General features: G+C 42.8%; 1 protein-coding gene and 1 long non-coding RNA gene across 2 annotated transcripts in view; one reads left to right on the forward strand and one right to left on the reverse strand.

Moving 5' to 3' along the window:
- The window catches only part of TMX3 (thioredoxin related transmembrane protein 3), a 210,833-nt gene that overhangs the window by 97,035 nt on the left and 87,838 nt on the right, over positions 1 to 25,960 (reverse strand). Inside the window, exons 8-9 of the mRNA XM_078687512.1 lie at positions 25,415 to 25,492; positions 16,694 to 16,760 (exon numbers count right to left, since the gene is read on the reverse strand). Of these exons, the coding sequence (XP_078543638.1) occupies positions 16,694 to 16,760; positions 25,415 to 25,492 (145 nt within the window). The remainder of the gene's footprint in view (positions 1 to 16,693; positions 16,761 to 25,414; positions 25,493 to 25,960) is intronic.
- LOC144827364 (uncharacterized) lies at positions 1,256 to 9,996 on the forward strand. Its single transcript, XR_013610155.1, has 2 exons — positions 1,256 to 1,397; positions 7,694 to 9,996. It is a non-coding gene; the product is annotated as an uncharacterized LOC144827364 (long non-coding RNA).

A 25,960-nucleotide genomic window follows, 5' to 3' on the forward strand; every position in this document is an offset into this window, starting at 1 on the left:
CTCCCTCCGACTCATCCAAAACATTTCAGACTATGAACTCTCAAACATCCTTCTAAAACTTCCCCCTCCTTGTTACGCATCACCCCAACTAAGAGACACACATGACCACTACTTACTAAAACAACTTTCTAATTCCCCGTTTCAAATCAATTCCCATCATTCTATCCCTAGTCTAAACTCTACTAAACACAAGAAAACAAGAGCACAAACCTAACAACTATTGTACAAGAAACTAAAAACATATTTCTAATCTACTAACAACCTGTCATATTGGATTCTGGAGTAGCGCTTCAACGCCTCGTCAGGTGTAGTAATCGCTATATAAGTACAAATTACAGTTACAATACTTTTTTTTAACGCACTTCGACTACTGGATACATTAAATAGCTAAATGCTAAACTAATAAAAACTCAAAGAAATATACAAGGGCGCCACCGTGTGGTACATTCTGGTACATACGTGTTCACAAATAAATGCCGGTGCTTAGCAACGGCCAATACTGACCCAATGACCCCTATACAAGGGTACCCTCCTTGAGCCGTCCCAAAAACCCAAGTTTCAAGCGATCAGCAACTGAACTATGGCCGCGATCTACACAAACTGAATAACTCTTATAATAATTACACAATTAAGTTTCTTTTTTTAAATAATGTCAAAAATACGTGCACAACAAGTTGAGTTTCATTTTGATTTGTGCGGTAATCTGGGTCTTCACAAAACAATGTATGTCAGAAAACATTGTAATTTATAAAAGTCGGAGTCGAGAATTTTCACATAGAGTGGAAAAAAACGTGCTTTTCTCCCCTCTGCAGCTTGAAACCTCGTCCACGAAAACAAAATGGTGAGGTGCAAAAATGAGAGCGAGAGGCAAGCCGAGAATTCAAGATGAAAACCAATCCAAAGAGGGGTAGGGGTGGGGGGGGTATTAGGGAGGGAGTAGATTTTCTCGTCACCGGTCACCGCCCATCCCCCTACTTTTTTTTCATAGTAGAATTAAATATAATAAACACAGCTTTCACTCAAGACTACAGACTAACGTCTCATGTGTCCACAATTTAACAAACTGTCACTCAGAAATCAGTTATGCAAACACAATTATAATCATTGTGTTGTCATTGCACGAGGTTGCCTCACTGCTGCTTGACTGTGACTAAGCAAAGTTTCAGTTTCCTTTCACATCAAAATACGTGTTAAATATATAGGGGAATTCCAAACACTCCCATACATATATTATGGGCCTGCTGGAGGCTTGAACACAGATCATTCGGCGCGGGGTGAAGCGACAGACGTCAGTGATAACAGCAGGACAATATGAGCGCGAGCGACTCCGCCGGTGGACGGTGCATTTTGGTCCTTAAATGCACATTTGCTCTTGCGTGCGTCTCGGCATTCGTCGGGTAAGTCCGTTTGGCTAGAACCGGCAGCGGTTGCATGGAGGCGGTGAAATGAAGGGTATTCACAGGTGTGATGCTGAGAACTGTGTGCCACCCGCAGGTCAAAGGGTTGAATTTCAGGAGACCCCTCCAGGTATTTCATTCATCGCAGGTCGACAAATGGAATGATCCCGAAATTACCAACAGTAGTACCTGCTCTTTTAGACTTTGCTGATGTAGGAGTACACGGAGGTAGGGTGACCAGGAGTCCCAGTTTTTCACAGCTGCCCTGGCAGATTTTAGCAAATTTGGCTCGTGTCCCGGTTTTTAGAGAGGGGCGACTGAAAACAGTAGAAGGCACATTTGTATGTGTCCTGAGCAGGGATAGTTAGCAAATGTTATAAGAAAGCAATTTGATTAATAATAATACTGGGTTTCAATATGGCATTTTATGTACTTTCTTAGCACCTTTTCTGCATTTCTATGTTGATGAGCACTGGAATTCTGTGTTGCTCAGATAACGTAACATTGCAGTTCTCCTTCTGTTATTGGGACATGTTCCTGTTTTTAATTTTTAATCTGGTCACCCTACTAAAGTATCATCTCTTTGTGGCACTAATCACTCTTTTGATCAATAACCAACAAATCTTACCAAATGGGTATTTTGTATTTCAATTAACAAAGAGAAGAGAGAGGAGGGAACTATGGTGCTCGTTCGTCTACCCTATTCTAAGAATCAACAAAGAAAACGAGCACGAAGTTAAGCTTTAGACAGCCCAATCAGGCGGGCCATCAACAACACATTTTCCCTTGCAGGAAATAGAAGAACCCTCACCAACCAACCTAGTTGGTGGAATGCTTCATCATCAGGTTCCCACCCAGGAAGCTGTATGCCTCCTAGGTGTGCTTCAACGGCTGATTACAGCGGAGAGTTTTTTTTTTTTTGAGTAGTGAATGCTGTGAAAGTGAGAAGTTAAAATTACCTCAGGGGTACCCAAAAACTTTATTGTTTGGTCCCTGGGGTAAGATTGAAAATGAGATTTTGGATGTGAACGAGAAAAAATGATCTTACACGTCCCTCCAAAGATGTGGAAAATTGGTGATCCAAGTTAAATAGTCTACATGTTTCAGCCAATGAACTTTTTGGCTTTCTTCAGGATCTGCGGCTCTACATTTCGTTTTGATTATATGACTGATATTTGCATTGCCAAAGGGCGGGTTTCCCAGAGCTGGATGACATCAAACATGCAATTATAAACAATTTTGAAAGCCGTCCTCTGACACGATTACTCGTAGTTGCCCAAGTTAAATTCACACACAATTGGGGAAAAATTAAAACAATTGCAGTATGTCTTCTCTGGCTTCTACAATGTTGTATTCAGATACGGACTCATTTTTCGTTTCTAATTTTACTGCATCGATATATTCAACAGAATTACAATTACATATTTTCCACTGTTTCTAGTTCCAATTTTTAAACCCTTTGTTTTTTTGTTGGTAAAACACCAGCAAGTTCAGAATTCTTGTGTTAGGAATGCCTCAAATGAGTTTCTCAGGTCATCTATGTTACAGGACAAGAACAAAGTCCTGTGCGTTTGCCTTCCTAGTCTACAGGTAGGCTCATGGGGACCTCCGTTAAGTGTTTGAATAGGAAAATAGAAGTGTAGGTATCAACGGCCAGGCTGTCACTGCTGAGAAGTATTGCACCTCTGCTGAAAAGTGTAATAATCTCCAAATAAAGAGTACCAGCCCTGTTAAAGCACTTCCTCCATCTCACACCTTTCTTTTATCACACAAAAGCCTGCTGGCCTTTCTCTTTTCGGTTTGTTTATGCAGGCAACACAAATCTCATCTGTGTAGATAAAGCCAGCCCTCAGCTGAGATCCTCATGCGTCATTTGTGGGCCGCAGAAACTCGCAAATCTTGCTGTCCCCCTGCCTCACTTAAGAATCAGGGTAAGCCACATGGTTTAAGAAAGTAGGGCTTCAGCTGCCTCTGCCAACAGAAACCCTTGACCCAGAAGGCTCCCCAAAACTGGCTCGCCAGGTAAAAGTAGCCCCTCCTAGTTAGGGTGGAGTGACCGTTACTTGCTCTGCCATGTGATTGGTCACCATCATCAGGGGAAATAACAGTTAAAAGTAAGCCTGCTTTGTTTGGAAGTGTAGCCTACCATCACCAACCTAAGATAATGAGGTAATTTACACTGAAACACCATTAAAAATGATACAAGTTAATGCGCTGGTGCTCATCACTGTTTGGTCACTTTTTAGGGCTCGCCTAGCGTTGCAGCGCGAAGCGCGCTGCTCCTAGCGAGCCTTATTGTCGTTGCGTTGAGCCTCTCAAGTGGTACAGACCGGTGCACGAGCAGACACCGATCTGTGAACGCGCTTCCAGCTTTGCTGGGCCGCCACTGGCAGGAGCCACAGGGAACACCAACGTGCACGCTTACGGCGTCACGCTCATGCCCTCCCGCGTCTCTTTGGCTGTTCTCCGCTCCAGGCCGACTTGTTTGAGGATGACGCCGCGCCTGAACTGCATCCGCCTGTCCCACGGTCTCCGAGCAGGTGGATTTGGGGGTGCACCCACATATTCAGTATATGATGCCCCAGCTCGCCACGGTGGAGGAGGCCGCAGACGCAGTCACACCGGCGCAGGGTAAGTATTCTCAGCGGCCGGGTCTCCATCAGGGGCTGCTTCTCTGAGCTGGAGGGGGGGCTGGGGGGGGTGGGGCTGGAGTGGGGCTTGGGACATCCATGGCAGAGTCGCGTGCACCAGAGGGCAGCCTAGAAACAGTTAACCATGGGCGCAGGCTGGAGCCCGTCAATAGAGGCCTGTTGTTTTCAGACCATACGTGCAGTATTGACATTGGAGGGCACAGGCTGCTGGGGATGGATGGGGCTGTGGGTTATACTCTGGGCTAGTGCGTAAATATAGGGAGATAAACGCCGTGGAGGTTTGAATGTGTCCAGTCCCTTGCACAGGGGTTTCCATAGGGGTTGTGTAGGTCTGTGTATCGGGACCTATTTTGACTAGTCTGTGCTGGGGACGTTTCTTGTTCTTGTTTGGATCCATTTCACAAGGAGCAAATAAACAGAAGGAGGACAGTGAAGGTAATACCGGTTTATCGTAAACACAGGTTTGTATACTTCAAACAATTATATTAATGTAAAATGTAAGGTTGCGTCCTACCTTCTCAGATTTAAACCGGTGACTGCAGGTTGCACACGTATTGCGGCTTCCGGTAAATTAACCTAAAGAGCTGTAGTTGTTTCTTCCATGCTTCAAAGCCAGAGCTGCTGAGATGCATGTGCCTGTTTTCTGTTAATTGAAGCAAATAGTTTTTTCCCCCAAAGCAGACGGCGCATACTGGGTCACGGATACTGCAGCTCAGCGTGTTCGTGTTTTCAAACTAAGCTGCCCGAGTCCGTAGTTATGGTGCAGTCTGTTAACAGCATTACTACGGTCTACACATCTGGTCAGAGCACTGAGTTATGATACAGAACTCCGGGCACTTTTTCCTAAAAGGAATAATTGGGTTTCAGAAAAAAGAGGTCATGTGAATTACGTTTCCTTCACCATAATGAACATTTAAGCAAAGATGTCACTGCCTGCACGTTTGTGAATGTGAGAATGAATCACAAGCCACAGCGCACACCGATTCCATCTAACAATACAATGGTATTTCTTAAGAACTGTTAGCAAACTACTACAGAACTGGGTTTCATGTACTTGGCACATCCGTTAGCATTTTCAGAAGTGTTCATCTATATGCCACAGTGTTTCGACGTATGTGAAATGTCACTCATTTGGCAATCTCAAGCGGGACCAATGTGCATCTCTGTTGCAGAGGGTTCCCATATTCCACAGCTCACGACTGCATCCTCCTTACAAACATTCCTTCAACTTCGACCCCGGTTTCTAATTACCACATGACTAGATGTCACGATAAGTCTCGGACCTTTTACTCACTCATGCGGAATCAGGCCAGGAGCAATCACTTGTCCATCCAAAAACACATTTTTATTTACTGCCACCTGAACGTTGATTTCTTCTCCTTTTTCTAATGCTACCCTCAAGAAAGGAATGACTCACTGAAGCAAAAAAAACTGCGTACCACTGATATTCCAATAATTCACTGAAGTGCAGATTCACCAGAATAAAAAGCTGAAATATGTGCAGTTTCAAACTGATTACTGCCTGGAAGTGGAAGCAACATGAAGGGCGCAGGTGCGGGGGTGCAGAGGGGTAAGAGGGTGGGGGCATTATGGAGAAAAGCAAATGGGCGAGAGAAAGATCAGCTTGGAGTTCGGTGGGGTGGGAGCGACAAATAGGCAAATAAGCAACATGGAGCTTGGAGTGAGGCAAGCAACCTGGGGTGGGGGGTGAAAGGCATACGGAGGCAAGCGCATAATAGATAGTGGGTGAAGCTCATGGGGAAGAGAGCAACACAGAGTGGGAAGGAGAAGCACACTAGGGAGACAGCTAAAAAACAAATGCGGTCTCAAGGAGAGCTTAACCCCTTCCACGCTCATGACGAGCTGGGCTCGTCATGAGGTAGCCTCCTCGCACGCTCATGACGAGCCCAGCTCGTCATGTAACATGCGCTTTACAAAATCTCAGCGTGCGAGCGGAATTCCGCCCGCACGCATGCGGTTAAGAAATAAAAAGCATTTGCATTGCAATAGGTCTCGCATTTACGCTGGTTTAAGCAATTGGCATTGTAAATGACAATGCCTTTTATTTATACTTTGAAAACCAAAACAATAATAAAGGGCATTGTCATTTACAATGTCAATAGCTCAAACTGCATAAATGCGAGACCTATTGCATTGCAAATGCTTGTTTTTAATGCCGATATAATGGTTTATAAAAAAGGAAGGCAGGGTAACGTTTAAAATGCAGAAAAGTCTACTCCAAAGGCCAAAATCTGAGAGAACACAATCTAAATTGAGGTGCATGGCATTTACCCATACATAGAGCTTGGCGACTGAACAGGTCTCCCCTTAAGGTTAATTCTATATCCAGGTTTGGACTAAGCCCGGGCACCCCCCAAAAAAGTGGCCCACATTTGCACATGGCAACTTTGTGCAAAGCAATTTTAGGAGTAGTTTCCAGTAAGTTAGGTGTTTTAAAGATGGTGAAGGGATACCTTTGGTTAAGATTGAACATGCCATTATTACACTGAAACTCACCCACAGGCCATGTGATGTTCAGCTTCAGGTGTCAAATCTCCATCTCACCTGTAAGTTCCTGAATCTGCTGCTCAATCTGAGGTACACGAATGCCCTTATCTCCATGACCCTTAGGCATCCTCATTTTCCACTGAACAACAGAATGTAAAAGATCTTGCTGACCCATAGGTCTGGAGATATTCCTTTCCCTCAGGAACCCAGATGACATGCTCACAATCAGATCCTGAGTGTCCCCTGTTCTCTTTGCTCACCCATGCACACAAGATGTCACAACTTCAGAATATCCATAGACTGCGCACAACAGTTTTATACTCATGATATCTATAAGTGAGGAAGTGAGCATTCTAGAAGATGTCAGTGAAATGGGAAATATAACTGGTATCAACATCAATTTGTTGGTATTTACACATGTTTGGAAACCCTTTTGCAAACACCCATAAACTTCTAAATAAGAAGTGGTGCTGAAAGGGTCTGAAGTCTACCAATTTTAAGGGTTTTGGTTGAAGGGGAGCCTTTATTTACATAGATAATTATTATTCCTGTGACTAAAATAAAAAAAAACATACATATTTTCCACTTTTCTCCAAACCGTAGAGTCTGCTGATATGGAGCAATGCACACAAGCCAGGTAATTGTATGGAATTCGACTTTCAACGCACACAGTCCTGGTAACTTCCTAAAATATATTACTTTCCCTGTATGCCAGGGGCTTACCAGCAATTAGGAAAAAACAAAACATCTCTGCTATTTGCGGAGTTATCCTGCCTCCCTCTGTTAGAAACATCTTCAAATCTTTAGTGCCTTGCTTCTACTCACATCTACCCTCTATCATTCAATATAAGGAATAATAAATTACTCCCATATACATTGATAACAGGTATTACATATCACATTGGAAATCTCTGACCTCCTACCTAAGAATACAGCTAAAGAGCTCCTTTGTAAAATAAAATATACAAAAATATTCTTCATGCGAGGGAAATTCAAGACAAGTAAAACAAAAAAGCGTTTAACAGCACTTACTAGTATCCGTGGGAAAATGGTAAAGTGATAAAAATGATTTGTTTAACGCGAGTTCGTGGACAGTCAGCTGTAATCAATTTACTCAGTCTCTTTTTTTCTTTTTAGGATTTTTTGGTGCAAGTGTTCAATCCTGACTATAACCAACCATCACATGACATCTTCACGAATAAGAGTGGAGCTTAGAAGCGAAAGTCACCAGCTGATCGAAGACCTAAAGAAACTGCACTTTCTCCTCCCGGTAGGAATCCAGCAGGAGGAAACCACAATACAGGATAGGAAAATAATTAAGTTCATATTTACATTAGCAAGACTCTCCTCCACCTGTGACCCACAGATCTACTTGTATGATATTACTCAACAGATTGCTATGGAAGTGGAGAAAGCCTGTTACATATTACCCATCTGTAGCAGCCTATACTACACAGAGAAGAAGCTATGCCTGCTTTGTACATTCGGTAAAAGATGATGCACCGATGCCCCCTAAATGACAGAACCTTGTTTGAAATTTAAAAATGAGATTTGAGATCTAGATTGCATGTCCTGAATTAAAGGATTCAGCCAAGGTTTTCTTTTAACACACCTTGAACAAAAATAGAAAACTGTCAGCTCTATCCCCATTGAGACACAATGGAGGCTGGACATGTTGCAAATGGAACACTGGATATGTAACAAACGAAGGAACAATGACAATTTGAACTCGGATCTGTGGAAACGTCAGCCCAAGAGTTGATACTAGAAAGGGAGAAAGGCATCCTACTAATGGAAATGTCAACACTTAGATGGTGGCACCTTTGTCCCAGCAAGAAAAAATAAGAGATAAAAATCAACATGCTGGAAACAAAAACTGAAGCCACTGTTGCATACAACAAGAAGGAATGCAGGCAGCTCGAGGCCACCAGGGGCAGCCCGCTCGTACACCGAGTTGAGTGCATTTTGAATGGCAATGGGGCTCTAATGTAACTCAATGTTCGTCGAAAGGAGTAAACAGGATGCCAATGCCTTACATGTCAGAACCTGGGCAGCATGTACTATTGCCTGCCCTCTTAAGACTGTCTCCAAGCGCTCTGTTGACCCTTTGATTTAGTGACGCACATTATTTACATCAAGTCTTGAAGGACAAGCTTTGTAAGACAGAAATAGTTGAATAGTCTCGTGACATGCAAGGCGGGTGGGTTTCTCCTGTTTACAATTTTGGATAGTAAGGTTAATTTGATGTTTGAAGAACATAAACTTGATAGATGAGTAAAATGGATTCAAATATTTTTGAAGTGTAATATTGTACTTGAAAACCTATCCGTTATTAAAATCAAGTGCAATGAGCGCTGAATGGAATTCCTTCCCAACCTCGAGAATCTTCAAAGATTCGTTTATTCGAAACTTATGCACTATAACTATATGATCTCTAGGTACCTTAAAATATATCTGTGTATCGTAGGCCCGTTTTCAAACCCAGCATTGAGTTTGAGGGGTAAACGATGGGGGGAAAAACAGACATGTGGAAGAAAAGTGGGACATTATACTTACCTCAGCAGAATAGTTAAAAAAACAAACACGTGTAGTGGGCCAAAATTCAATATGGCAGTACACAACAACCAAATGAAAAGTGCAACGGTTGTTAGAGAAATTAATAGGGAAGCAGGTTGAGTGAGAAAAAAAAAGATAAATCTACTTCTGCAGGTTTATGTCTATGCTTGGAACTCTCAAAGGTCTCCAAGAGTTTCCTGCAGCAGTGGCAGGTTCCCAGCAGTTCTAGCGGAAATCATATCAGAATACCCCTTTAGAAAATGTGAAGGCAATTCCGCACAAGCAACAGAACATACTGAACAATTATGCAGGTAAAAATGTATCCCATTAGTATAATTGCGGATAGCTAAAGGCTTTTCCCCTACACTGTCATCAATTCAGGGAGTTTTCCTCACCCGTTCCACTAAGAAATAGGTTTACTTTTGCCCTTGACCGAAGTAGAATGTTCGCAGTATCCAGGGTAAGACTGAGTCATGTAGGAATGTGTGAAGGCACACAAACATTAGTTTTTGGGTGTGTACAAACTATCCTGGGCTACCTGCTGATTTTACATTACGAGACTAACTTTAGCTCCACCCGTATATTTCTTAGAGAGGACTGACTTACAGGAAACCTGCTAGTGGTTATAAACATTGTTTTCTATTGTATTTCAATTATTTATTGAAAAGTACTGTCAGCTGTTTTTTTTTTACGCCACCTTATTACTCGTAAAGGTGCACTACAAATCTCTGGCGTAGTTTCACATGTAATATATTTGGTTGTGCAGTCTGTATTTTTATTTACAGAAAGCCTTTTCTTTTTGGACCAATGTTTTTTGTTGTTTTTTTTTAACAATTTGTGATACTGTTGTTGCGGAATGTAAATAAAAACTTGAAATTATGGTTTACTTGCCATTGTTTGGATTCTGTGGCCCCATGTATGTGATGTAGTTCTCGGAAAAGGGGATAACTGAATTTGGTGATACAAAAGTTTCAATACAAAAAGAATGATTTTTGATCTACTTGTAAAGACAAGGTAATGATACAGCCTATAAAAGGTTTATAGATGCATTTAATAAAAATAACAAAGAAAAAAATAATTTATTTACTTTTGGTGCGTATGACTTTTCATTAACACACTGAATAACAGCGCTAAGTAGTCTGATCGCTCAACAAAAGCAGTAAAATATGATAAACCCATGTGCCATTTGATTGTCTTTTATGTTCAAGTTTGAATTCACCATGCTCCTGGTGACATAATGGGGTGGAAGATGAGAGTGAACCTTACCCTGACCTCCTACCTTCCATGGAGCAGAATGGGTCAGTGGATGGTGTCAACATCTCCACTATCCCGACACAAGAGCAGCAAAAGGACTGCCATTATTGTTACTGAGCCGCTCGTCTCTGTGTTCTCCCTAATCCCAGGGTTTACACATCTGTGTACCCATGATATTGATACTGAAGAAAGCATGCCTGTAAAGAACAACATTTACAGGTTATCCGAAAAGGTGGGAGCTAGCATTAAGAATGTAGTCTCCAAGATGCAGGAATTGGGGGTGATTGAGCACTTCAATAGTCCCTGGTCTAGCACAGTAGTGAAGGTACCCAAACTCAGGCTCTGTGTAGATTATAGGGGGCTCAGATCATTCACCAAGACTGATTGCTCAACCCATCCCTTGAGCTGATGAGCTCATTGACAGGCTGGGAGCTGCCAAGTTCTTGGGTATGTTTAATCTGATATCAGGCAGATTGCCCTGACTGAGGGGGCTAACGAGATGTCAACATTATTGACCCCAGAAGGCCATTTGCAGTGTAGGGTGATGTTATATGGGTTGTAGAAAGGGATGCGGTAAAAAAAAAAAAATGCTACTAATGTTTTTTTGTTTTTTTAAGTTAGCAGTAGTCCCTGGGACCACTGCCTACTCTTAAAAATATATATTTTTCAGCACTTACAAATGGGGAAGGGAAGGGGTCTCTTAGGTACACCTTCCAGTGTGCAAATACCGTACTACTACCTTTCAGTAGTTGGTAAAGTATTAATGTTTTGCAACCAGATTTCAGTTGCAAAACATGAGTACATACATACATATACGATTCAGTATTTGGAATGGGACAGCCTAAGGACAAAAAAACTACTATGTATAGAAGGGCCTCAGGGAAAGGTTTAAAGACGTAACATGGATATATTCACCAAACAATGTATGAATAAACAACACAAATATCCATGGGTCTATTGAGCAAAATAGATAAAAGGAGCTAATAACTGGATCAATCTGATTCATTCAACTCAAAAAAAGGCTTTTAAGAGGACTGATTCCCATCAGTCACCAATGTGAGAAAGTTTCAAGTCTGACTAAGATAGTAGGTTGAGCGGTAGTTTTACTGCAACTGATAAGTGGCAATGGCTATTTGTGCAGCAGACTTTTTGACACCCGCTAGTCAGCGTGTGTTCTTTTTAGAAGTTTGTTTGGGTATGATGCAGGCAGATGCAAACAATGCAACATCGCCACATGACCATGGATTTAAATCCATCATATTCCATATGTTCTCGCAGGGTCTAGCAAAGATGTGATAGACATTACAGACGTTCTTGTTGCTAGTCTGGGTAGTTGTTTAAACAGACGCACATGGGGGACCTGCAATTGAGTGTGTAGATCTGCAATTTTAAAAACACATTAAGGGTGTATATAATTTAAAAACCTGAATTCACCATCAAATATGCCCAGACTTAAAATCATGTGCAGTCAGGTGCCGCTTCCGAATAAGAGTACAAGGCGCTCGAATTAAATACACGATCATACACAGCAATTCTGTTACGGACTAATACGAGGGGATATATATATATATATATATATATATATATATATATATATATATATATATATATGATTCCAAGTGCCCCAGAGCAAGGGAAACGCGACTCCATGTGGATGAGAAAAACATTTCTTTATTCTGCGCAATCACGACAGCAGCCCTTCCATTTGTAAAGTCCTGACGCGTTTCGCTGCACCTGCAGCTTTTTCATAAGGGGAGGGGCGCTGGCAGGGATCCGGTTCAATTATTTAACAATTTCATTACCCACATTGACTGCTGGGATTTGAAGTCCAAAATCTTCCCTTTCGGTAGGGTCCGTTTCCTTGCCACATTTCTTTATCAGCCCCAATATTATAACAAAGTTTTTAGCCCTCCAGTGGGCTCAAGGGCTGGTGGCGTGATTCCAATAGAGCCATCCTCACGCTGACCGGCTATGGTTGGTCATAGCCTCGCAGACCCGGTTTCAAGTTCCAGGCGGTGCTTCTCCCGCGGCACGGAGCCTGCCGCAATTAATCGATTCCAAGTGCCCCAGAGCAAGGGAAACGCGACTCCATGTGGATGAGAAAAACATTTCTTTATTCTGCGCAATCACGACAGCAGCCCTTCCATTTGTAAAGTCCTGACGCGTTTCGCTGCACCTGCAGCTTTTTCATAAGGGGAGGGGCGCTGGCAGGGATCAGGTTCAATTATTTAACAATTTCATTACCCACATTGACTGCTGGGATTTGAAGTCCAAAATCTTCCCTTTCGGTAGGGTCCGTTTCCTTGCCACATTTCTTTATCAGCCCCAATATTATAACAAAGTTTTTAGCCCTCCAGTGGGCTCAAGGGCTGGTGGCGTGATTCCAATAGAGCCATCCTCACGCTGACCGGCTATGGTTGGTCATAGCCTCGCAGACCCGGTTTCAAGTTCCAGGCGGTGCTTCTCCCGCGGCACGGAGCCTGCCGCAATTAATCGATTCCAAGTGCCCCAGAGCAAGGGAAACGCGACTCCATGTGGACGCGACTCCGCGTTTCCCTTGCTCTGGGGCACTTGGAATCGATTAATTGCGGCAGGCTCCGTGCCGCGGGAGAAGCACCGCCTGGAACTTGAAACCGGGTCTGCGAGGCTATGACCAACCATAGCCGGTCAGCGTGAGGATGGCTCTATTGGAATCACGCCACCAGCCCTTGAGCCCACTGGAGGGCTAAAAACTTTGTTATAATATTGGGGCTGATAAAGAAATGTGGCAAGGAAACGGACCCTACCGAAAGGGAAGATTTTGGACTTCAAATCCCAGCAGTCAATGTGGGTAATGAAATTGTTAAATAATTGAACCGGATCCCTGCCAGCGCCCCTCCCCTTATGAAAAAGCTGCAGGTGCAGCGAAACGCGTCAGGACTTTACAAATGGAAGGGCTGCTGTCGTGATTGCGCAGAATAAAGAAATGTTTTTCTCATCCACATGGAGTCGCGTTTCCCTTGCTCTGGGACACTTGGAATCGATATATATATATATATATATATATATATACATACACACACACACAGTATATTTATATAGTATCACAGTACCTAGTTTGTTAAATATACATTCAAACCACATTTTACAGGCACTGGTTGTCCTTACCGGCTACGACTGACAATACTGTGACTATTAGTAAGAATTTGTAAATAGGATTTGTTTTGGCTGCATACCCTTCGGGTGATCATATGCGGTTCTTTTTCTTACTTTTTATAGAGCGGTGCCTCCTATGTCATGAGCGGTGGCCAGGTGAGGCGAGGTCTCACCCTCTCAATAGACAGGTAAGTTGTGATTATGCATACAGGAGGGTTATATGGGGTTGACACAATAGAATTTATTGGTCATAGAGATGAGAATTGGAGCTGTCAATTCTAATTGGATCATCCTGTTTTTTCATTTAACAATATGTATATGTATATATATATATATATATATATATATATATATATATATATATATATATATATACATATACATACATATACATATACATATATGAAAGCTCCAAGGTACCCACAGGTTAAGGATGCACTCATCCAGCAGCCCTTGTTTCAAACGGGTAAAAGACATCACCGCACCCCAGTCTGCAGCTTCTCATGTCTCGATTGAAAGCCTGACGCGTTTCTGAGTCTACGCTCGTCTTCAGAGGCTCGACTTGAGTTTCTGACGCTTTGACACTCCCACTATTTAACCGCCCTCAGATGAGCGAACTCCTATGAGTTGGAACGCACTGCCTTGTGGGACTTGTAGTTCGTGTCTCTTCCCTGTATGGGTGCGTATTCTGCCATTTCATAGCCCATGCCTTCATGATCACTTGACATAGTATTAAAGGAATAACATTTTAAGTGTGTAGAAATGGACACACATGGGCCAAAGTGATTTTCTGCTGGGAAGACCTGCAACCACACATCTTCTGTTGCAAGAGGCAGGCTTATTTAAATGGGTGTTTACACTTCTGAAATTTCAGGTTTCCCGGTCACTAACATATATGCCCTTTTGGCTTGCAAACCTTCAAAGTGTAAGCAGGTTAGATTTGGGATCTTTGACTACTGATTTCACGTCTAACTGGAGCGGTCTAATGAGTAAGCATAGGGAGTGAATAACTGGCAACAGTTAAACAGATGATCTGTACACTTAGTGGCAGATGCGTAGGTTTAAGAGTCATCTAAGTTGTAGCAAAACAGGTCCTCTTTATTGGCCATCATTTATATTAACCCCATTGCTAGCCAGACAGATTGTTCTCATGGTATTTGAAGATTCATGTGTCACTTGATGACAAACAAAGTTGAAACTCAAATGGATGGAGGTAAGGAGAAGCATGGCTTTCAGCTGGCCTGCCACAATTTTACAATCTTGATAATTTTTAAATGTAGGCCATTCACCACTGCATAAATTGGAGATTTTAAGAAGAGCGCTGCTTCAATTACCTGGTGGAAGTAGGGTTCTTAAAATGAGGCCAGGTTAATGAGGTGCTAGGCAGAACCTGGAGCCCCATGGCAATAGTTCAGACTTTTCCCACTTTAGAAGCAGCCAACTAGTTTGCCAACAACCTGGACGTTGAGTCGCACAATGAAAGGCCATGTCAGTCAGACATTGCTAATTAAAAAGACTTACTCACAAGATTATATTAAGAAGACAGTAGCTCACACATTTCAGGGTTACTTCGTGCACAAAGGAATTTATTTTTCTTCTATAATTGGCAGATATTATATTAAGAAGAAATGGAAATCATCACATACCCTTTAGTCGACATCGGCCTAATAAACTACATACCGAAAAAAATAAGGAAAAAACGTTTCTGCTGAAAAGAAGGGCCAGTTAAACAAACATTTTGGGAAATGTGGAACTTTTTGACAGAGGCAGGTTGTTGTATTTTTGATAAAAGTCTCTATCAATCCTTTCCTAAATGGGTCCCATTAAATTAGATTAACTATTCGTTGTAATTATTTTTCAATTTCTCTACAATAAAATGGTGCATCTTAAATTGCTACTTGAATACACATTTAGATTTTACTGCCGGTAATAATGATAAATTCACAGTAAAACTCAAATAAAAAAAGAATCTCAGATTGCAGAAAAAAACCAAGAAGCCAAGTAGGTACTCTCTTGTTGGTTTTAAAAGGAATGTAAACAAGGGAGATAAGAAAGGAACTAAAAACACACAGCACAACAGTTCTGTCTTGCTTGCACACTATATCTCACCTTTACTAGTTTTGTATGTTTGGTAAGAAAGTAATTAATCTACAGAAGCCATGGTCTACTAACCATTTGTTTGCCCACAATACAAACAGGTTCTGGTGGATATCAGTTGCTCATGAACCCTTACTTGAGTACTGGGCACAATCGTCCCCGATAAAGGCCTCTAGAATCTCAGCTACTGCCTTGGCTAAATCAGTTGTAATAACTATTGGAGAGAGGAGAAGTTCCAAAGGAACTCCCTTTGATTCGGTCAGCAAGAGATGTGCTGGCTGCTTTGGTATTACTGAAAATTGTGAAAAGAACTGGGTGCCCATGTTGAGGTTTGTTATATTTTCTTGTATTTTGTACAAGAGTTTGTAGAGACGCCCCAAACAGAAAGCATGTGTAAGGTAATCAATCCTCTGATGAACGCTCCATAACCTATGATAACACATTCTCCAGAATAACATACACATCAAGAATGAAATGTACTATATTGCTGACTGATTTGGGTTGTATGCAAGCAGCCAAGGCTCCTTAAGTGTCCAATTTGTACTCTTCAGTCAATGCATTGTGGAAACTGAAAATGTTTTCACTACTTACAAAAGACCCATGCGTATTCCAAGTAAACCTACTGGTTTTGTGAATTTTCACTGTGTATTCCTGTGGATTATCAAACAAGCGCAAACCAACAAGGAGGCCTCAGGAGAACAAGCATTTGCCTGTTTTAATACACGCATGGAAATAGGTTTCTTCAGAAGTAATAATTTTTCTACTTACTCTTAAAAATAGGTCCCCCATATTTACACCTATGATTTTAGGGTGTAGATTTAGAAACATGCCTACAAAGATAAAACATTGTAAAATGTTAACTACATTTGCTCTACTCAATTCGCCGAGAATCCTGGGGAGAACTCATTCACCCAATCAATGGTTGTGCAAGACACTCTGGATAAATCTGCCCTTCTAGTGAATTCAGACAGAAATAGCTACAGTCCATTTGCGCAAGTAAACAACACTGATGTGAGTATACATTTTTGTTAATATGGTGATTAATAAACAGAAATGCCCGTTAAATCAACAGGGAGGCAGGACAGATGACCTTACCGTCGTAAACAAAGTAAGTTGAGTCCTTGAATACCAGCACTGCGGGAATTTCATGAAGTGTCACATACTGAAACAAAAAAAGTACTATTTTAAAATGTACACAAATATTTTAGCTGAACATTAAAAAAAAAGAAACAAGGAGAACTGAAACTCTGAAAAATTGGAAAAAATAAAATATAATGAATTCAGAATTAAATGGCAAACTACAGGAATGAGAATATTGGATAAGGAAAGTCATGAAAAATGGACTCGCAGTGAGGCAAATAAGAAAATAGATTATATCAAGTTGCTAAAATCCATCAGTGTTGATGTTGGATGATGAACGAGGAACATCCTATAAAAGGCGTGGAATGTATATACGGCAGTGACAGAGTTTGGACAATACGGAGTTATCCCAAAGTTTTATTTTCCCAAGCAGGCAAGCACATGGACTACAAGGACTTATTTGTCTCACTTCTTCATCCTATGGATGCAAGGGCTGGCGTTATAAAAGTAAGCTACAATCTGGTATAAATGTGTGTACAAATGGAAAGGAAAATTGTATAATTAACAGGAAGCCAACTGTGTAAGAACCCTACCTGACCAACTCCCAGGGCGTCTTTTATGCAGCAACACAACATTTACTGTGTATTGTGTCTATATTTTTTGTCGCTCATGGTAATTTCTGATGCATTATGTGGTGTGATTCTGCAATGGAGACACAAAATATTACAGTTTGGCTGTGATACTCTGTGGTACCAGCGCAGGTGTCTATAAAAAAAAAAGGAAAAAAAGCAATTCTTTTTACTAGGCTTGTGTAATTTGTCTCTGTTGAATAGAAGTCGCTTTTGGCTTTAAAGAGTTTTGGATCTTTCTTTTCTTTTCTGTCTTTCTTTTCTGTTCATCTTTGAACTGGTTATGTTTGCGGCCAATAGGCCTCTATTTATTTTCAGCCATTTGGCCAACTATGTCACCCACTCTTTAGAATAATGGACTGGGAGCAGGGGAACAGTCAAGACGTTTGCTGGCCACATTAGCTGTGGTACTGATAGATCATCAGAATGATCGGGACTGGTTAGCTCATTGCTTCAATGGCTGGTGAAGTGATTTGGCGGCTCAATGGCAGGTGACGAAACTTCAGTGTGCACTTCAAGCTCAAGTACAGAGATTTGGAACTCAAACTACCTTTGTAGAGCCTAAAAGGTCTTTTGCTGGCGCAATACAGAATGTAAAAAAAACCAATATCTTAATAACATGAAAGAGAATATCCCCTTTCAGAATCATCTAAATGCACAGTAACTCTAAAATATTTTAAGTAGAGTAATAAAGCGCAGCATAAATTGATAGTAAGACGCAGGCTTGATATTCCTGCACACTCAGCCTCTACTTTTTTTTAGAACGACTCACTGTGGCGGTGGCAGAGTTGACGCCAAGCATTGCAGCAGCAGCTTTCAACTCCAAAGACCCCTTCAAAAAAATTCATGAAGGGGTTCCAGCAACACCTCTCACCCCTTGAAGGCTCTCTCAAATCAGCCAAATAGACATGGACTTGAGTCTTCCCAGTAGAGAGGCGTGGTTAAAAAATCTGCTACGCCTGGAAACACAGTTTAAAAATAAATAATTAAAATCTGGGCTGGAAAAGCATGATAAGATGTTAGGGAAGAGAATAATCTGAATCAGTGCATTTGATTAGGAGACCAAATTATGCAACATAGTGGGTTTTTAAGGAGCTCATGAATATGAGGCACTCCTTTTTCAGTGTAAATTGCTGAAAAGAGATCTGTATTCAAGTGATTATCCCCTGGATTTCTTATATGAAGCCAGCCAACTAAGAAGACTTCGACTGAAGGGTCACAAACTACTGGTTGAAAGGTAGGTGTTAAATACCTTACTTAGATAGTTTGGTGAGTTGCTGTGTGGAAGAGTCAGTGTGCTAAAGCTTGACCTTTCTTTTATTTGTAGTCAGTGTAGAGACTTTTGCACCAGCAAGATATAGTCACGTCATATCAAACAGTCTCAGGCCCTTGAATTCTGAGAAAGATTAATTTGGGGTATCAGGATAAATACTTGTGCAAGTAATGCAAGCACACATGATCGAAGGAAAAATTCCAGCAATTTTCTGAGGGGAGTGAATGGTCGGGTCGGCAGAACTCTGTTGAAATATAAGTGATGAAATTATAATTTAGATGGAACAATTCATCTAAGAGATTAAAGACAACTAGCTGTCAAACAGCACTTCAGGTTACAGACTTCATTTACCTGCAGGGGAAAGAGGGCTGAGATGACAGATCAAATTTTGAGAATGGAGGCTGTTCATTATTTTGTAAAAAGAACAAATGGTAGACGGAATGCTGAACAATGGAAACATTCACTCCTAGTCACAGATCTGGGACTAATCCATTGTTTTATTTGCTCACCACGCCACCTCAACAATCCATATTTTGTTCTTGTTACTTATTTTGTGTGAATGATTTTCAGGTCACTCAGGAAGGAAACAACTACTCCCACCCCGTAAAGACCCCTACTTCAATTCATGGCAAGCCCTCAAATGTTTGCATGTGATACTGCATATCTAACAATGTTTATACAACCGATACCTAAGGTTCAAACACTTAACACAGTAACTACATGGGTCTCAGAGTTTATTCTGGCGTATTCAATCTGGTAGTCCATGGAATCACAGTGACTTCGGGTCATGATTATGGGTTTGTTGGACTTGGCCCTTTCTGCAGGCTCATCCCCAGATCTTTTGCGTTCACTCCTCCTATTTTTTGCAGAATTTGTTTTTGCTGGCTCTATGGCTGTGCACTCTACTACTTCTAACCAGTTCTAAAGTATGTGTGCACTCTCCTTTAAACATGGTAACACTGACTTAAACCAAAGTGTCATATTTAATTTACTTGTGGTCCCTAGTATAGTGGCACTACATGTGCCCAGGACCTGTAAATTAAATGCTACTAGTGGGTCTGCAGCACTGATTGCAACTCCCACTTAAGTAGCCCTGGCATGCAGATCCTGCGAGTGGTTTAAACTTCCCTTTCAACCTGGCAAATAAATAATTTGCCAGGGCCAAACCTGCCCGTTTAATACATGTAAATTACCCTTAGGGTAGGCCATGGCCAACCCAGAGGGCAGGCTGCAATCTATTTAAAAAGTAGAACATGTACTTTAAAGTTGTACATGTCCTGGTAGTGAAACACATATACGTTTTCCACAGGATAAAATTGGAGTTACCGTATTACATTTTAGAAGTATAATTTCAAATGGGAATAGATCACCAAATTCATGTTTGGGGTCTCTAGAATCGAGATTTAAAATCCTAACTTACGGTCAAGTTGAATTTCAAATTGTAATTCTGAAAATGCCACTTTTAGAAAGTTGGTATTTTCTTGCCTAAGCTATTTGGTGTCTGCATACTGCCTCTGGGTCACATGACAGGGTGTAGCTGACAGTTGGTGTAGGAAGGTAGATCCCTGACTATGGTTGCCCCCAACTTTTTGCCTGGTGTTTTGCTGGTTTTCTGACTTAGTTGACCTGGGACCCTGCTATTCAGGGCCCCAGGCCTACTGCTCTCTCTGTAAAATGGATTCCATGTACCTTAGGTACATATCTAAATTGGATACTGAGTCACCTTATCAGTCCCTGTACAGTGTACCTTAGGTACCCAGGGCATAGGTGTACCTACCAGGGGCTGCAGCATGTATTATGCCACCCCTGGCTGGCCATCCAAATCTGACACAACTGGCTGCTTGACAGCTGGGGCAAGGTGGTGTAATCACCCTTTGCTTTAGATATAGTATACCTATATCTAACCCTAAAATGGACACACAGATCTCCTATCAGTCACTCCTATGGCAGGCCTTAACAATCCTGAAGGCAGAGTGCTTGGAATCGTGTGAGATGGTGCTCTGGCATGAGCTGAGCCTGTCTGCGGCTTTCGGGATCTATCCCTTAGCGGTTTCCATGATATCGCATACCATATACTCTTAAGTGCATTATAATCCTCGCGGTTATATGCCAACTCTGGTATCGCTTTATCAAAACATGTCGAGTAAGGTGTCATACGAATTGGAATACTAACCCCTCGCCAATTCTGGCGACGGGGTTAGCATTCCACCCTTCTAGAGGGACACGACATGCATGTAACCTATAACCCGGTTAAAAGTCAGACAGAGCCTTAGCATCCACAAAATGGATGCTGCCACCGAGACACAAGTCTGCCCTCCTGCTGCTGGGAGTCCTCCCAGAGCAGGAGATAAGGACAAAGGGTTTCCTGCCAGGGGCGGTGCCAGCACCGTCCCAGACAGGGTTTTGTGTATTGTAGGTAGGCAGGGCTTTAGAGGAAGGTGACTGCACGTGGCACCCCGGTGCTCACTGTGCATAGGCTGGCTGGAACCAGTTCCAGGGTCACTCCAGACCCTGTGCTGGGGAAAAGCCCGCCAAGGAAGTGGGTGTAACCACCCCCCTCCTAGTCCCACCCCTAGGGCAGGACTTAGTCGCGTGCCAGCCCCCTTTTACAGGATAAAGGTAGGAACTGGCCCCCTTCCAAATCAGATCATCTTTGAATCCTGAAACTACTTTCCACGAAAGGAACTCAAGACTTCTTCCTAAGATTTCTCCCTTGTGACTAAGGAGTAGTCACCCTGCATCCGCAGGCACCACCTTAAGAACACTGCGGTCTGCTGCAAGTCTCTCCTCCGGATCAAGACTGCCCAGCTCGACGAGAACCGGCTTCCCTGGCACCTCTGACCTCTACCTGCATCATCAGTCACGCTGAGATTCGTGGGTGTGACGAGACCTCGAGGGACCGGCCATCTTCAAGACTGCACGACTTCTTTCCAGCAAGCCCGCCGAGTAATTTCCTGGTGAGTGCTTTGGGGTCCGAGAAGCCCCGACCCTGAGCAGCTCCAGCACCGAAGTGCAGCCTCCCAGCATCTCCACGATCTGCGTGGGGCCCTTCTGCTTTTTGCTGCTCACCGCGTTGTTTGGCTACTAGCCCGCTGGCTTGTGGCCTTCTGAACGACGCCCGACGACATTTCTGCTGCTGGCCTGGTTGCTCCAGGCTGGCCCTTGCTCCCTTCCAAAAGAGGAGCCCCCCGGACCCTCCTGGTCCACTCAAGACGCCATTTTGAGTCCACCGCGTGGGCTTGAATTAGCCAAGGCTTGTTGCCCAATCCGGGGTAACTTCGACGCCGACAGCTTCATCCATCGTGGGACAGCTCGCCTCTCCATCCTGGTCGCCGACAACGCCTCCTGGTCCGTGAGATCTGCAGAGCCAGCGTCGCCAACTCACCTAGTCGAGGTGACTTCGCCCGGTGCCATCCTGGTGCCCACTTAATCACTGGCTAGTGATTCAAGAACTTGGTCCCCTCTGCTTTCAGGTTTCCTTCTTCCTTGATCCAGGCTTGGATCCAACGAACTTTCCTTCACTGGTCGCCTGCCAGCAACTTCCTTCTTCCAGGCTCCTGGTCCGGCAACGAGATCCCCGACGTCTTTTCAGACCTATGCAGCTGCAGCCCCTGGGCTAGGTAACTTCGGCACTTCGGTGTCCCAGCATAGCCTCACTATCCTAGGGTCAGGATCCACTGTCGTTTTCTTCCTACCAGGTCGGGTTCGCCCGTGAACACTAACTTTGCCTTTACTAGCCTCCATAGACTTTGTCCCGCATCCCGCGTGAGAGTGCACACTCTGCACCCGAGTCCCCTAGGTCTCCTAGAAGTAATCTAACGATTCCCTAGTTAAGTCCTAGCGATTCCAAAGCCTATTAGTACTGTACTTACCTGCTAGTAATTTCGCATTCCACTTTTTAAGTATATGGTTTTTCGTGCCCCTCGGGCATTTGTGTATAACGTGCTAACTTAAGTATTTTCGTAAGAGTTTTGTTGTGTGCCTAGCACCCTGTCCTCATAAAGAGTACAGGGTTGTTGTGATTCTAATAAATACACTGTTTATTTTCATAACACTTGTGTGGTGTCCTTTCACTGGGTGTTCAAGAGGTAATGTGATGGTAAAACAGCTGGCTTAACACGCCCTCTAGAGTCTTAGCCTTAGACTGCTCGTATCCATGCTACTAGGATAGCTGGTCTATAAGGTTGACTTACAACCAATCATCAATAAGGGTTGTTTGGACTGATATATAGTGATCACTAGAATAGTGAACACTGCACATCAGGCCAACTTCTCACAGTTGGGCTTTGTGTATTCCTCCTAGACAGCCACACACAATGGGTAGATTTGGTGTGACTGGATGGCCATCACTTGGGAGGGAGGGGCTGGGCCCAACCCCACTTACACTTGAATAGGCTGTGTCCAGTGTTCACATAAAGGGCTGTATACCCCTTTAGATAGGCTGGAGCTAATGGCCAGGAAGGCATGGCATCTGTGCACTTCAGAGGCATACCTCTAGAATTTTCTCCCCACAACTGTGAATATATACTGGACCACAGACACCAACTCTTCAGTACACTGCTGAACCTGTGGCTACTCTGCAAGGGAGAACAACTGCTGTGCTGTGAAAGAGCGACCACTCTGCTGGACTGCTCCTCTAAAGGAACTGCTGCTCTGTGGTGCTGACCTAATGCCCTCTTACAAGGGGAAGGAGAACTGGACCTGCAACTTCATATCTAACTAGGACACCGGAGTTACTCAAAAGGCTAATCTGCTGGCCTCCTTATCTGAGCTTCAGGTCCATAAAAGGCTCCCCCACATCCTGTATCAGCCCCTGGACCCAGTTGCAGCAAGATCCTGACCAACAAGTGGTGCCCCTCAGGTCCTGGACCCAGGGCCTGTAAATTAAATGTTGCTAGTGGGCCTGCAGCAACGATTGTGCCACTCACAGAAGTAGCCTTTCAAACCTGTCTTAGGCCTGTCACTGCACGGCCCATGTGTGCAGATTTCTGCCATTTTAACCTGGCATTTAAAACTACTAGCCAAACCTTAAACTCTCCTTTTATTACACACGGGTCCCTCCTAAGGTAGGCCCTAGGTAGACCTATGGAAGAGTGCTGTGTAAGTACAAGATTGGACATGTACCATTATGTCTGACATGTCCTGGTAGTAACAAACAGCCTATTTCGTTTTTCACTGCTGTGAGGTCTACTCCTCTCATAGGCTAGCATTGGGAATCCCCTTATATACTTTTAGGTGGCAATTTCAGATCAGAAAGGAGTGGGGTTGTCATGTTTGGTATGTGTAGAATAGTAGTGATAACTCCTAGTTACGGGTGAAGTTGGATTTTACACTACTATTTAAGAGATGCCGCTTTTAGAAGTGGACATTTCTCTGTTCTTATAACACAGTGTGCTTTGCAGTCTGTCTCCAATACACATCTGCACTATGTGATAGTGACACCTTGCGTATTCTCTCTAGACAGCCACAACACAGGCAGGGCTGGGTGTGATGGGATATACCTGCATTCATCTGCATATTGGTAGTCTTCCTGGGCTGGAGAGGGAGAGGTGGTTCAAACATAACTTTGAATAGGTTGTGTCCTGTCCTCGCACAAAGGTCTGATTTAGCCCCTACTGATCATCTGGAACCAAGACTGGGCTAAAAGAGATTGTTGTGCACTTCTAAGGGATCTTTTGAAGTCATCCTACATCAAAGGCATTTTTGAGTAGAAGTATTGGGTCTCTGACCCCATATCTTCAGACACTGTGTAGGACTTGTAACCAGACACTGCGGTCTCTACATGCCACACTGCCAGAAGACTGCTGTGCTGCCAGGAGGTACTTCCATTTTACTGACAGCTTTGCTGTGTTGTCCTGCTGATTGCTGAGCAGCAGGCGGGACTACAACTTTGCCACCTGACCTAAATGCGCTGGCCTGCTGTGTGTTGCTTCCTATGTGACTCCCCCCGCCCAAGTGTTTTTCAAGTCCTTGTTGGATGGCCCCCATGTTCGAGGAAGTCTCAGGACCATAAAGGACTTTGCCCGCACCACAGACTGCTGATTTGACACAACCGGTCCCAAGGTTTTTGTGGCAAGTATCAGCAGCCATCTTTGACGGAAAACGCATGGTCTGCAACATGTGAAGTCTAATGATCATTCCATCTGCTTTGCTGATCCCATACTACAGTGACCAGCTGTTTCCAACCAGTCCTGGGTTGTTTGTCAAGTATAGGCAGCAGTCTTTGTGAGGAAGCACATGGTCTGCAGCTTGCGTCAACTAAGGATCAACTTAGCCACTTTGCCAATCGCTGGCTATCCGTTATCAGCTGCTCCCATGAAGCCGCACAGCTGAAGACTTTAATGATTTTAATTAAAATCGAATAAAGGTTTATGATGGTGTACATACTAATAAAAACATTTAAACCAGAAAAGAGCAGCAACACTGTGACCTATGTATCTGAACAGGTCTAAAGAGGTATATGGCTTTACTGAGGCACATTAACAGTTTGTTGCACATTATTTGCAACCAACAACTTAGCATGAAATGCCTTTTAGAATGATAGTTCAATTATGACCAGAAAAAAGTTTTCACTACTTTGAAGTCCAACATTCATAAACACAAATGGACCTTTCCAACTGAGAATTCAAGTAAATCGTAATGAGTAAACACATCAATCTCACTAAAAAGTGAGTTGGTTTCGAATCTTAAACATTTCTATGGGTCGTTTCCATCAAATACGTACATACATCATGAGCACATACATAACATTAGACACAATTAGTCCTCTGTAGATAAACAACCTATAAATAAGCCAAGTAAATTAAAGCTATTTCTCTAGTACAGATTGCTTACCTCAGGAAGTACATCTTCTGAGGCAGAAAAAAAGTATGTATAAACAATAAGTTCTGAAGCAACTTCTATGTATTTTTCCTGTCAATATACAAACAGAAAAACAATTGTAAAATGATATGCATTATGTTAAGAATTAGCTCAGTCTGACATTTTCTGATGACAATTATTAAAAAGACAAGCACAAACAAAATAATTAGTGTTGATCTTTTGTATCAAATACATACATGCATGGTATTTTTCCATCAAATGTTGGAGCATTTTTTCTATTGTTTTTATGCGAGGTCAGTTCTCTGGGGGCTGTGGACCTTGAAGGAAACTAAGTAGCCCTTGTGGCAAGTATTGCAGTTATGAATGGATCCACTGAATTCAGATATTACAGCAAGCTCACTGAATTGCTCCACAGCTATTTTTAAGACTTTGGGTGGAGGCTTACTCTAGTGAGGAGTGAGGAATAGAGTGTCCAGTTCCTCAGAATTAACCCTTACAATAAATAAATAAGAATGTTTTTTTTTAAATTAAGAAAAAAGCATAGAAACTTATAAAAGT

The sequence above is a fragment of the Lissotriton helveticus genome, chromosome 4_1 (assembly GCF_964261635.1).
Source record: "Lissotriton helveticus chromosome 4_1, aLisHel1.1, whole genome shotgun sequence".
In the NCBI taxonomy this organism is placed as follows: domain Eukaryota; kingdom Metazoa; phylum Chordata; class Amphibia; order Caudata; family Salamandridae; genus Lissotriton; species Lissotriton helveticus.